At 37.9% G+C, this 14,041-nt stretch overlaps 1 protein-coding gene across 4 annotated transcripts in view; it reads left to right on the forward strand.

Annotated features, from left to right (window-relative positions):
• Positions 1–305: 305 nt before the first annotated feature.
• abr (ABR activator of RhoGEF and GTPase) overlaps positions 306–14,041 on the forward strand; it is a 321,977-nt gene continuing 308,241 nt past the window's right edge. For 3 of the 4 annotated variants that reach the window (XR_007930235.1, XM_051893761.1, XM_051893759.1), the window contains exon 1: positions 306–1,150. Coding sequence is in view for 3 of the 4 variants with exons in the window: in XM_051893761.1 (XP_051749721.1) it covers positions 475–1,150 (676 nt within the window). In the remaining variant the exon portion in view is untranslated. The remainder of the gene's footprint in view (positions 1,151–14,041) is intronic. The other variant, XM_051893758.1, reaches the window with a different exon arrangement.

Consider the following 14,041-nt stretch of genomic DNA (forward strand, 5'->3'; position numbering starts at 1 on the left):
TTACTCGTTTACTCAATTTGCACTATTGTTATTTTACTTTATATTGCTTATTTTGTAAGCATCTGAACTACATACATTTATTTTTTTTATTATTTATTTACATTTTAAAAAGTACATTTGTTTGTCAACCTGAACTGAAATGTATTTCAATAAACGACGCTTATTTACTCAACAGGTGGGGCTTTAATGTGTAAAAAAAAGCAACCACAGGCTAGGATTTTGCACGTCTAAATGTAAACGGCTAAAGGATCTGATTGGCTCCGTTTCCAGCTGACGTCACGACTTTCCAATGTAGCGGAAGCTGAAAGTTTTTTTCAGTTGTAAACTGATCTCTGTGGCGTGAGTGACTGGATATGCGCGAAAGAGAAAATGAGCAGTCGCTATTTCACAACGGGCGTTTTATGCAGTGAACCAAAGCTGTTTTAGCAGGAACTCGACATATTCAAGGACTTTTCCCCCCACTCTGGTCTTACAATGTGGGAACAGGCGGAATTTGAGAAGCACTGGCGGAATGAGTTTCCCGACGGTGAAGTGCCCGTGATGAATCTCCACTCGGTGGAGGACATAGAGGCAGAGCTGGAGAAATGCAAAGCCAATCTGAAGGTGTTACAGCAGGCTCTGTCGGAAGAGAAGTTCAAGGTGATTTACCTTCAGGCCACCATCGCGCAGAAGAAGAGAAATTATGACATTGAGAAATGCTGGAACAAAGCAGATTCAAATGAGGACAGAACTTGCGGGACAGAAAGCAGAGTTGAAGAAGAGCCTTTCGCCCGGGACATACTCCGGGACAACAAGACAGGTAAGCCCATCCCCGTCCCTCCTCGGAAAAAGCCAGATGTTCAGCAAGATCACTCATCTGCTCGTGACATCTCTCTGTGCGTTGGCGAGCAACGGAACAGTGAGCAGGACAGTGATCATGAGTTTGAGGACGTGGAGCTCAACGAAAACTTTCTCCGAAAAAACATTCTAAACCCAAAGAGTAAGGTCCGGGAGAATCACCGACTGAATCCTCGGTTCTGCATTAGTCGAGAGCTGGACTCCGATGATGGCAGACTGTCTCCTTCGCTCGCGCTCCGCGGCTCTCACGGGTCTGGACGCAGCACACCTGACGGATACTTGAGCTCCGACCATGATGACGACTCCTCTGCAGGTAGGACAAGTTTAACAACTAAAAACTCCTACCATACCAATCTCTTATCACCTGCAAAGCGCCAATTAAGGCCCCTTCTAGAGGAATGTGAGCTGCCACAGTTGTAACTTATGTCATGTCACAGGCCTGTTTCACACTGGATGGTTAAGCAGGGCGTATTTTTTCGGTGCCCATGTTAACAGATTAAAGCATTGCGGGCAGCAGGAGCAGAGCAGAATCAGCAGTGAGGTGGCGAGTGAGGTGTATGTATGTATATATATATATATATATATATATATATATATATATATATATATATATATATATATAAATTAAAAATTACAATTAAAGCTGAACAAACATGAACAGAAATGTTTGATCCGAGCTTGTTCAGTTTGGTTATGATCTGATGTCACTTTTATATTTTTAAGCTCTAAACAACAACAACGATAATAAAAACAGATAATTGATCAGATTTTTAAAATATTTTGATTGTTGAGACTCATTCAAAAGTATGAAACGTGTAACATTTAAAGACTTGCAGAAATTGAGAAGAAATAATTAAAATATAATTTTTAAAATGCAGTCTATTTACAGTAAAGTTGATCTTTCTTTTATATATGTGACCTTGAAGTAATCCAAAAGTAATCAGATTACATTACTTTCATATTCTGGTACTTGGGTTACGTTACTGAATAGTTTTTTTATGAAGTAATTTGTAACTGTAACGGAATACATTTTTAAAGTAACTTTCCCAAGCCTGAAAAGATATTTTCCATGGTCACACCTAATTCATTTTCAACATTTCCTTTTATTCTGCATTTCAGTCAAGTGTGAACTCACAATACCGTTTTCTCTTTGTGCATCATTTTTCTGTGTGTTTTATGGTTTCGTTTTGTTAGTTAATGTATTTTAAAAGCGTTTGCTTAAGTCTAAGATCATGTTAAAGTGGTGTTTACTACTAGCTGTAGTCTACTTGCAAACGTTAACTTTGTCTGGCATGCAAGAACAGCACGAGGATTAATAAATAAAGACAGAATTTTAATTTTTGGGTGAACTAACAATTTAACGTTTGGGAATAGTAATTTTGACATGCTTTGTGATTAGAACTCTGTGGTAGATTGCATTGATCATCTGATCATGCAATGTGCATATGTGTCTAACAATATTCTGTATTTTTTATCGTATTTCTATTCTATTTCTATTTTATTGCCCTGCGCATTGGGGACAAAGACAAGTCCAAGCCTATTAAAGTCCACCCCAATGTAATACCAAACGTACAGTTTTAATCAACAGTATTTATCGTATCATATCATGAGTTCAGTATCTTGTAGGTATTGTACCAAATCGTGACATGAGTGTATTGTTACGCCCCTACATATTTGTCATGTTGTGTTATTACTACACACAACTTTTATTTTAACCAAGCCCATGTGCATTTATAAGGTTCTTTACTCTGCAATGGCACTGACTGTTCAGTGAATCTTTGGTTGGGAGGTGGTGTCTAGTATTTTTTTTTTTTCCCAGTCATGCCAATACAAAATGTTCTCTGACTTCCTGTCAGTTTTATATTAACCAGGTAGTTCACCATGGGTGTATACAAATACCATTTTATAGAGCCACTATTGATCCGATGAAAATCAAAACTTTAGCTACTTAAGTGAGGTAAATATAAACTGCTGTCTCTACGTGACGCTTTGAAACAGTTTATTATTAGCCTCAGCTGCATTATCGCAATTGGTTAAGTGTTTCTTTCTGACCTAATTATCAGTCAATTTTATAAAGCCTTGAAGGCTTTAAAAAGGCTCTGTGTAGTTTGTTTTGAATGAGATCAGATTCATTCTGTGAAGCTCTTTTGTGTCTCAAGTATGCACCAGTTTTTTTTTTTTTTTTGTGTAATTACTCTTACAACACAGTCTGGTTATTGACATAAGTTCAATCGACTTAGTCTAAAATTCTTTGTACTGCTGTCCAGGCAGGATGCAGCTGGATCAAAAAAGAAAATTACCAAAAAAATTGTGGTTAGGATTTGCATACCACCGCCACCTTGACACAGTCTGATAGATTTCCTGTAATGTTTCACTTTCGAGGTCTCACTATCTCTTCACATGAAGACAACTGCCTCCCTCGCAAGTTTGTCTAATAAGCAGGGGTGCATATAAGTGGTACACAGGTGCGCATGCACGGTAAAAATAAACGATACGCACCAGAAAACATGAAGGGAAGCGCTTTTGAGTACCAACATCTTTGAGGACCGGTTCACAGGGACACGTTTACTTACTGGAGTATGATTTTTCTCCATCTCTGGTAAGATAGCAATCATGATGATAAGTGTGTTCTTTAATTATTAGGTGTGCAGCAGTTCCGTGATCCGTACGGATAAGGTCCAACGGTTCAGCACGCATGTGATTTGTGGATTAACTGCTAAATTTAACCATCATAGAGTGAAAGTTTATAATTTGGACGTGTTTTGTCTCGCCAATTAACACATTCAAACGATTTTAAAAGCATAAGAAGAGGCGAAAATCGGGACTTGTGAACTGTTATCTGTGAAGATAGTGAAGAGAGCAGTCAGGAGGAAAGTGATGAGGACAGCTTTTAGGATAAGTGTGTCATGTAAAGTGTGAGTACCAAGCAACATCTCCAGGTGCTCCCTTGAGAACCAGGCCAAAAAAGTTATGTGCACCCCTGCTAATAAGATATTATATCATGAAGCTCAGCACATTGCTCTTTTGATGTACATTTGCATCGGCTCATTATGGCATGGTTGCAATACATATGGCTTGAGTTTGATTCCCAACTTGAGGTCCTTTCCCGTTCCTGTTCCCTACTGCCGTGCCGTGGGGGCAGTTGTGGCCTAATGGTCAGAGAGTCGGATTGTAACCCGAAGGTCGCGGGTTTGAGTCTCCATACCGGCTGAGTGTAGGTGGGGGAGTGAACAGCGCTCTCTTGCACTCTCATTACCTATAACTGAGGTTCCCTTGAGCAAGGCACCTAACCCCCAATCGCTCCCTTAGCGCCGCAGTGAAAATGGCTACCCACTGCTCTAGGTGTGTTTACGGTGTGTGTGTGTGTGTGTGTGTGCTTTCAATACTCACTGCTGTGTGTAGTATAGGACACCATACAGGGCTCCAGACTAACTTTTTTTACTAGGAGCATTGTAGCCCCTTACTGAAAATTTTAGGAGCACAAGCAGAAAATTTAGGGGCACACCTTAAATCAACCTGCAGGTCATTCACTTTTCCCCCTATTTTGACTGTATTACTGACAAATGCCTTGGTAATAAATAGACTTAACTTACAGAAATTAGAATGTGCAGTTTTATTTTAAGTTTAGTAGGCTCCAGACAAACAATGCTTTTCACTAGATCTTGCAGCGATGTTATTAATTATCAGTGCTGTGTAGTAATAGTGTCACATGAGCGAGATCGGCTAGTGAGTAGCTCGTGCTGCGCTGTCTATTATTGGTCTGAACTGATAAATGGTCAGTGAAGCACAAATGAGTAGCGCCATTTTGTTCTGCTTTAACTTCTTTTGCCATTTGATGTTGGGCATCGTGGTTGTGGTCGCGCCAGAGAAACCGCTAACAAAACTTTGGTCACACCGGCAGGATAATGGTCGCAGTCTGGAACCCTGCCACACTTGGCTACACATCACGTCACTTTCACTTACTCTGTATATACCTAATTATCATCTTCCAATAAAGGTATAAATGCCCCTAAAATTATTAAAGAGGATCTATTATGTTTTTTTACATTTGCAACTTTTTTTAGTGTAATGTCACGCTGCTTTACAGTAGTGAATAATGCATTTTTAGGGATAAAACTAGGGGTGTAACGATACACAAAACTGACGGTTTGGTTTGTACCTCGGATTTGAAATCATGGTTTGGTTCGGTCCGGTTCGGTACAGCAGGGGGAGAAAACTAAACAAACAGAAAACTTTTTTGTTGTTGTAAAAAGTTTATGAAACAAATTGTGTCTTTGTTAAACTGTGTAAATTGGCGGTAAATCGTACCTCGTTTTTTTTTCAAGTCACGGTTTGGTTCGGTATAGCAGGTAGAGATGTCTTTCCGCTGTTGAAACACTGATTGAGCAATTACTTCAGATATTATACATTTCAGTAAGTTGTATGTATCTTTCAACATACCTTCAGATGTTCATTCATGTTTATTCTGTAACTAGTATTAAAGAGGAAGAGATGATTGTGCTCCATGTGGTGTGACAGAGATGATCTGTCACACCACATGAAAGAGCGTCAAAATTGCATTTTTGTTTGAATTTCGTGATAAAATGGACAGAATTTAAAAGATGTTTTGTATTAAAAGTAACAAAACGTGGAGCTCATTGCGATTATTGGTGGCTAATGGTGGTTAGGCATTAAAGGCATTAAAGGTAGTTAAAGGTGCATAGCACAGGGCTCCAGACTAACTTTTCCACTAGTTGCACTGGTGCTACCAACTTGGTCAATTGGTCGCACCAGCACATGATTTGGTCGCACCTCTTTCTTTTTTTTTTGCTACAACATGGGATTAATCAATGCATGCTATTGAATAGTTGTCTTAATCTGCATACCCTAGTTTTTCACTGATGTAAAAAGACTGACAGTGACATGAGACCTCATGTTGGTAAAATGTTTTAATCTTTTAACAATCAAATAAAAAAAACTATCGGTCAAAAACAGAACTTTATCGTTGTGAAATTATATGCTACACACAAAAAAAGCATGAAAAAAAAAAAGCAGTAGACAGGCGGAATGTGACGCAAATTCACTCTCTGACAGCAGGTTACCGCTGTAAACAAAGCACTGCGTTTATAAATAGCTACTTTAGACGAAAATAAAATGCCACTGCCATCGAAACTTTTCTGAAGACAGTAAGTTCCCTTCAGAGATACATTCATATAACCCCTCACCCCCAATTTAATATCTATATTTTCTTCCTATATTTCGAGCATCATGAACAGTGAGCTGCTCTGCCTGCTACAGAATTTTCTCCTCTTTGTGTCCGTCTTTTGTTAACGGCCATTTACAGACTCAGGCATGATGTGGGCTATTTACCTTTATCACTGTGCCAGTAGCTCCCGAAAATAACAGAAAAATAAATACAAAAAAAAATACAGTAGAGACACTGGAGAAATGTAATATATTTTTGTACTCATATTTCTGTTATAAAATATGATTGTTATTCTGTTATTTCCAGTGGTTGCAAACCTGTCGATCACGATCGACAGGTTTGCAACCACTGGTCTAAGCCATTGTTGCTGGAAGTTGTGCCTTTTCTTTTTCCTTTCCTCACTCGGTTCCTCCCTGTCCGCACCTGTGCTCTCGTCATCAGTTGTGTCTGTATGCTGGCTCGTCCTTCCACCAGCATCCTTGACCTCCAAACTAAGTTGACTCCAAAACAAAGTATTTAAATATTCAGCTATTGACCTTTTCATTTTAATATGGCTTAATTCCTAAATTTCCTGAATTCCTAATTGGTGCGTTTCATCATCAGTGTGCAATGCGTGTGTACGTTCGCTCCCTAGCAGTTAATAAATAGAACTGCATGTGTCTTGCGGAAGAACATTATAGCCGGAGCTACTTCTCTCTGTTTATGTCTATGACGAGTCATGCAGGTACTGTGCTACTCCGCAGCGGAGCGGAGCTGATCTAAAATAGTCAGAATATAAACACTTATTATAGACGTACCGTAGTGATTCAGGATAAGATAAAAACACGGTTTGGAAAATGGATTTATTCGCTATAAATTTTGTTAATTTTGAACACAAAAAAAGTTACGGACTGGAGCAGCTGCTGATACAACGCCGTCCTGTTGCACACGCACATAACCATGCACTCGCACAAATGCTACCACATCAAATTTTAACTCGCACATTCTCAAAAAACGGCCATTTTATTTTATAAAATATGCCATTTTAGTCGCAGTCTGGAACCCTGATAGCATGACCCAAGTTGTCCGAAACATGAGAATACTTTATATTAAGTGCTTCAAACAAAAGCAAGCGTGGCTTAACCTGTTGTGCTTTGACTGATGCATGTGCTGTTTAATGCTTATGAGATGTGTTTTGCTCAGCACATGATATTTTAAGGTTATATCCTTATCTGGAAATTTAAAAAAAAATCTCTTGAATATTTTCATTTTGCATAGCCTGACAACAGACTTCAATGAATGAGCGCTGCATGTGCGTCAAGCAGATGGCACACAGTAGATTAAAATATACATTTTGCTAAAATAATTCTTGTTTAAATGTAGGTTTAAAATTCTACATCTAACACAATTAATCATAGTTTTATGCAGCCATGGCTTGTAAGGCCAGGTGGGGCAGTGCATATTTTTTATTAGTAATACTTTTGATTTATATATTGATTTATATATTTTATATACTTGCTCACGCAAGTGGCAAAACATTAAACATAAGCTTTATGTTAAAATCACAGACATTTTAAATTAAAACTTAAAATAAACAAAAACAGGCGACTCTCGTCTTTTCTTTACTTAATCTTTTTACAAGAAATCCCTGAGGTCATAAAGAACTTTGTTTTTCCACCTTCATGAAGAGATGAGTGCTATCCATTTTGTCTCCTGACGGTGGTGCTTCTCCGCTGGCCTCCCTGCGTGGTCTTTGGTCGATATTAACCAACGTTTTTATTTTGACAAAAATAATATCCAAAGCTTAAAGCCTAAAGAATTACCTACGTGCACATGTCTGAATGTTTAACATGGTGCTGCAACTGATGTTGTTGCTAATATGTCGTTAATCTGTCGTAATCACTTCAGGAGTCACAGTCGAGGGGAAGGAAAATCGAAAGGTTGATGGCTTTTTAGATTTGCATGGTTTTTGTTTTCAAATACAACTAATATTTTTAGTATTTTGTTACAATTATTTGTAAGGAACCCTGCATCGGCCCAAAAACGGAATCCGACGGCCTGGGCGAAGGTTAACCCGTGTATGTCTCTTCAGCGCCTCTGTGAAGTTCACTTAATTTCCCTCGTTTAATCTGACTCCAATTTTAAATGATTATTACTCTCAGGTTTTGTTCCCAATTGGAAATTAATCATTTGTTATGTATTAATTTAGATTTTTGATCATTCTGGGTATCTCATATTTTCAATTATTCGTTCATTACGGTCTCATCATCGCTTAGAGAATTTCACATCGGCCGACTGCGTTCTCACGGACATAAATTCGCCAGTTTATGATCTAGTCAGAGGGTGCAGAGTTTACTAATGCATTTGAGTCGAACCGCCACATTGTTCATGCAAAAATACAGTTTTCTTAGTCACGATACTGCAACTTGCTAATTCAATAACAGACAAACTCAAAAAGTCCCATGATGTGCCAATATGCTCCTTTCATGGGGCTCTCTGGCTTGACCTGTCCTGACGCAGATTTACGGAAATGACGGACTCCAATAATCTACTGGTCATAATGATTTCAGAAGAATCCAGAGTAAATCAAATATAACATTTTATTTGTCAAGTAAAAATGTATCATGCCAATTACATTACAGTTAGACAATTAGAAGCCAATTCAGAAATAATGAACGCATAACATCAATTACCCAAAGAAATGCATATACATACAGTGATGTGTGAATGTCTGAATGTCTTTTTTTTTTTTTTAATTTCTGGAAATCATCTCACAACCCCTCCCTCGATGTCTCGCGACCCCCACTTTGGGAACCACTGCCCTAGCCCACTTGAAGTGGTGGGCTCAGGCGCGGTACACATGTAGTGTGATTTCTAACTGCGCCGGAGCATGGAACAGCTACCTATCTTGTGTGCGCTACTGTCATCATTATGACAGTAAACATCTTCTATTACTACTTGGATAGTACACTTTTCAATTAATTAAATTAGTTCAAGTATATTTAGGTTTATAATGGGTCTGGTTCTCACCTTATTGTTGAACAGGAATTGTAGTTTGTGAGTAAAGCTGCAAATTCCTTCAGCTGCCTCAATAATAATTTTCTGATACATGCAGCACGATCAGGTGAAAATCACTGCGTGGCATAAATGATAAATCTATTAGGCAGTCTAATAGCGAAAGCTCTTTCCTTCCTGTTTTCTTCAAAACAAAAAGTTGCATCATAAATAACGTAAGAATGCTCCGGCCCGGAACGTTAATTGCAATGTGAGTGCAGGCCAGTGGGGGAGTGGGGAGGGGGGACAATCGTGCCAGGGCACGGTACAAGGCAACTGTGCTTTGTGTTGTAAAAAAAAATGCCTCAGTGAAATACATTATTTTCCATGTCATCTTTTCCTTATGTTAAATGCTTTGCTTGTTGAGGCGTGTTACAGAGCTGGTTGAGGAAGAGAATACTCTACACTGCCTGCCAAGCCTGTGCATGAACTTGTGTGTTTGTGTGTGAGAGAGAAAGACTGGGGAATATGACATCAACTAGAATCAGAATCAGTACTAGAATCTTGTTGTTTACGCAGACAAAATTCTCAGTCAAAACAAAACTTGATTTTAAATTGATGTTGAAAAAAAGATTTTAAAATAAAAATAAAAAAATGTTTTAACAGATCAACCCACAGTTCAACTTAGAAGATGACTTCTTGACCCTCAGACTTCTTTTAGATATGCTGTCAAATACTTTGCAAATATTACAGTGCGTGCAGAATTATTAGGTACATTGATTTTCTGATCATATTTTTTTTGCAGGCACATCTTACCAATTCCAAACCACATTAATCTTAATAACTACTATTAATTTTGTAGTTAATCATTTATAAGTGATATGTAATTGTTCATGAAGGCTGTAAATGAAAATGCCTTATATTCGGGGTGCATAATTATTAGGTACATTTCTTTTACAGATAAAATGAGCCAAAAAAGACATTTAACCCAGACTGAAAAGTCAAAAATTATTAAATGCCCATGAGAAGGATGCAATACTAATACAATAAATTGCAGTTAAGGCATGACCATTGGACAGTGAAATGCTCATTGGGTCAGCAAAAAACAGGTGGGAAGGAAAAGACACATGTTAACTGCAAAGTAATTAAGAATTAAGGTAAAGAATTAAGTGTGAAACCATCAGGAACCCTTTAGTCTCCAGCGCCACCATTTTCCAGAACTGCAACCTTCCTGGAGTCTCCAGAAGTGCAAGGTGTCAGGATCTCAAAGACTTAGGTTAGGTAAAGAATCCTAAAAAATGACCCCCACTTAATAAGAATCACAAAATTGTGAAATACATGAAGACTGTTTTTTTTATAGGCTTTATAGACAGAGAGATTGAGAGTGACTCTTAAAGATAATCCGTGGCAACACATGGCACCAGGATGCACTATGGGTAGAAGGCAAGCCTGCGGAGGCAGTGTGATGCTTTGGGCAATATTCTGCTGGGAAACCTTGGGTCCTGCCATCCATGTGGATGTTACTTATAAATACCGTCTACCTAAGCATTGTTGCAGGTGGCTGTGGCCTCTTTCAGCAGGATAATGCGCCCTGCCACAAAGCAAAAATGGTTCAGGAATGGTTTGAGGAGTACAACAGCGAGTTTGAGGTGTTGACTTGACCTCCAAAATCCCCAGATCTCAATCCAATCGAGCATCTGTGGGATGTGCTGAACAAACAAGTCCGATCCATGGAGGCCCCACCTCACAACTTACAGGACTTAAAAGATCTGCTGCTAACTAGGGATGCTCTGATCCACCTTTTTGCCTCCGATTCCAATACCTGGGATTCAGTATTGGCCGATACTGAGTACCGATCCGATATTTTTTTAATAATAATAAAAAAAGCACTGAATTACCTAATAAACTGTATGCCTCACTGTATGGAAGAGACTGGGATCAGGTTTGACTCAAACATTACTTTCCTAATTTTATAAAACAAAATAACAAACAGACACAAATATAGTGAATTATTTATTAAATAATTAATTAATCAGTGCAACAACTGTAAATAAACCAATAGCTTCACTAGCTTGGTAGACATTCACAATAAACAGGAGTCTGGCTGACTTCTTCATCCATAACTCATGACTTGTTTTTCACAAATGTTTGAGTCATACATGACATAAAGTAAATATATTTATATATAATTATATAGAATAAAATTAAAAGTTTTTTTTAATGAGGCAGCAACATATGATAGATAGGACAAAACAAAAAAGGCTATTAACAATCTTTCATTGCGCAAAAGTATATGAACGGCTCCCATACAGAGCGGCGCAAAGCGCATATGCGCATCCCGTGTGCAGAATGATGCGCAATGTAAGTTACAGCGCGCAGCGGCAATGCTCCGCATTGAAAAGGTAAAAGCACAAAGGTAAGATATATTAAGATGCGTAGTGTATTACCGGTATTTCTATGCAATAGTTTATTGAGCCTTTTCTTTTAACAGTTTTAAATTTCAGTTACTGTGCTTGTAAAGAACAATTTTATAGTGCTCTATACTTCAGTGTTGTAATCTAACAGACACCCGGTAAAAAGTAAAACGATTTAGAAACCGCGAAAACTTCAACAGGAAAGTCCTTTTATGCAAAACCATAGACCTTTATCTACAGATCAAGTATAATAATACAAACATTGAATCATCTTGGGAGAATTGCATTGTGTTGACTGTCTTAACAGAATGCGAGTCTGAATGCTGAATGGAGAATGACTGACGGCCGCAGCGGAGCGAGGCATTTACGTGAACTTTAATTTAACGACTTAAATTTTCATCCATACCTCACATTAAACTATAGAATGGCTTCAGAATACTTGGAATATAGTGCACGAAAACTTTATGGTGCTTTTTAATGTTTTTGTGCCTTTTGTGGGGCTTAACAATAACACAATAGTACACGCACAGTATCGGATTTGGATTGGTCCGTCCGGCAAAAATGTCAGTATCAGAGCCGATACTGAGTATCGGATCGGCGCATCCCTACTGCTAACATCTTGGTGCCAGATACCACAGCACACCTTCAGGGGTCTAGTGGAGTCCATGCCTCGACGGGTCAGGGCTGTTTTGGCAGCAAAAGGGGGACCAACACAATATTAGGAAGGTGGTCATAATGTTATGCCTGATCGGTGTGTGTGTATATATATATGTATATATATGTATGTATGTATATAAGGAATAAATAGGCGTATACGCGAAACAACTTTTGCTTAAAAAAATTAAGAGATTTACAAAACGAAAGGAAAAACTGTGCGACTAGTAGTATAGGCCGATGCTGAGTTTTGGTTAACTTTTGTGACGCGCTCCACAAACAAGTTCATGGAAAGAAAGCCGAGACAGCAGAAAACCGCATCCTGTTTGTTTTCTTTTATTTTACAAAAGCACAGTGTTTTGTTTTTATTGTGAGTGTAAAAAAGTAAAAGTAAACCCTTTACAGTTTCAATCTTTTTCTTATCTCTTATCTGTATGACCATAAATGATGTATTTTAAGTGATTTCTTTTTGCGCATGTACCTATTTACTAGGGCTTGGTTCATTTAAAAGTAGACATTTTGCTTTCTATAGATATATTTTTTTTATGTCTCTGAGGCAAGTTTACATGGAGTTTCGGTTCTTTTTCTTCTTTTTTCTCCACCCTGTTTGCTTTCATTATTTTAAAAAAGCACAATGTTTTGTTGTTATTGTGAGTGCACACAAATAAAAGTAGACTCTTCACAGATTCAAAAGATGTATTACTCTTATCTGTATGACCAAAAATCCACATTTTTCTAGGTTAACGTTAGAGCGAGCGGCCATGTAAAGTTAAAGTACTTAGATGTTTCAGATGATAAGCCATATTTGAGGTCGATGAATGATAGGCGAGCGTTGAAATAAAATATAGGCGACTAAGCCTCTTTTCATCGACTAACAGTTAGTCAATTATTAGGGGGCAGCTTAGCATCCAAAAACATTAAGATTATGGAAACATTTGGATTTGTTTGGTTGAGAGGTAGGCTACGTCAGCCCAACACCTGAAATTTTCTGTTTCAGTTTCACTTTAAATGAATTTGTTTTGTCTTGATGTTTATATAGCTACTTATATTTTGAATTCTTGTTCTGAATAGCGTTGAATTTAAAGGATGTGTTGCTGAGTGAAGGGAACTAAAATAGCCTGTAGCTATGTTTATAGTGTTTATTTGGTAAACATTTTGCTTTATTTAGCATTTTTTATTTGAAGCATTAAGTTACTTTCAATAGGTGATTTACTCTTTGATCGCTACCCTAGACATCAGTGTTTATATCCGAACTATAAACTTTTATCCTAGTACTTCTGTAATAATTTGAATTATTGTAATGATACTGTGTGGTTGAAAATAAAAAACTGTTTGTGAAGCTGTTTCATATCTATACGTGATAAATGCTCTCTCTTGGTCAGCAGCAGCATGAACGCAGATTTGAATGTTCACTGTGATTGTACGTGTCAAAGGTTTAATTGACATATGCGAATCGTTATCATTTAGGAATAAGATTGCTTGGTTGTTTGAATCGAGATCTTTTAATGATTAATCGTGAGGTTCTAACCACAGCACTAGTAATGTGTGCTAACAAAGTAAATAGGGTCAGTTTTGATTTTATGTAGACTTTAAATGGGATGACATTAGATACAAAACTTCTCTGACAATTCATGTAATTTGTCTGTCCAAACTGAAGAACAATAACAGCCATTCAGAATTAGGGCTGGCCAAATAATTGAAAAGTAATCAAAATTCAGAGCCTCTAACTGAAAGTAATTTTCCCATGTCGGTTATTTCGTTTTTTAAATCCTGTTAATACTTTCCCCTTAAAAATATACTACCGCATGTGTAGTCATGTGACGCCACCCCATTCAGTCAGCGGCATGGAAGCAACACTGAGGCGAACTCAAACGCCTCAACACATTATATGCGTTTAAAGGCTTGCCAATTTGGACATTCAAGCGATTTTAGACCATCGGCTGTGTATCATTATATTGAGCTACTGCGCTGATGCATT

The sequence above is a fragment of the Ctenopharyngodon idella genome, chromosome 5 (assembly GCF_019924925.1).
Source record: "Ctenopharyngodon idella isolate HZGC_01 chromosome 5, HZGC01, whole genome shotgun sequence".
Lineage (NCBI taxonomy): Eukaryota > Metazoa > Chordata > Actinopteri > Cypriniformes > Xenocyprididae > Ctenopharyngodon > Ctenopharyngodon idella.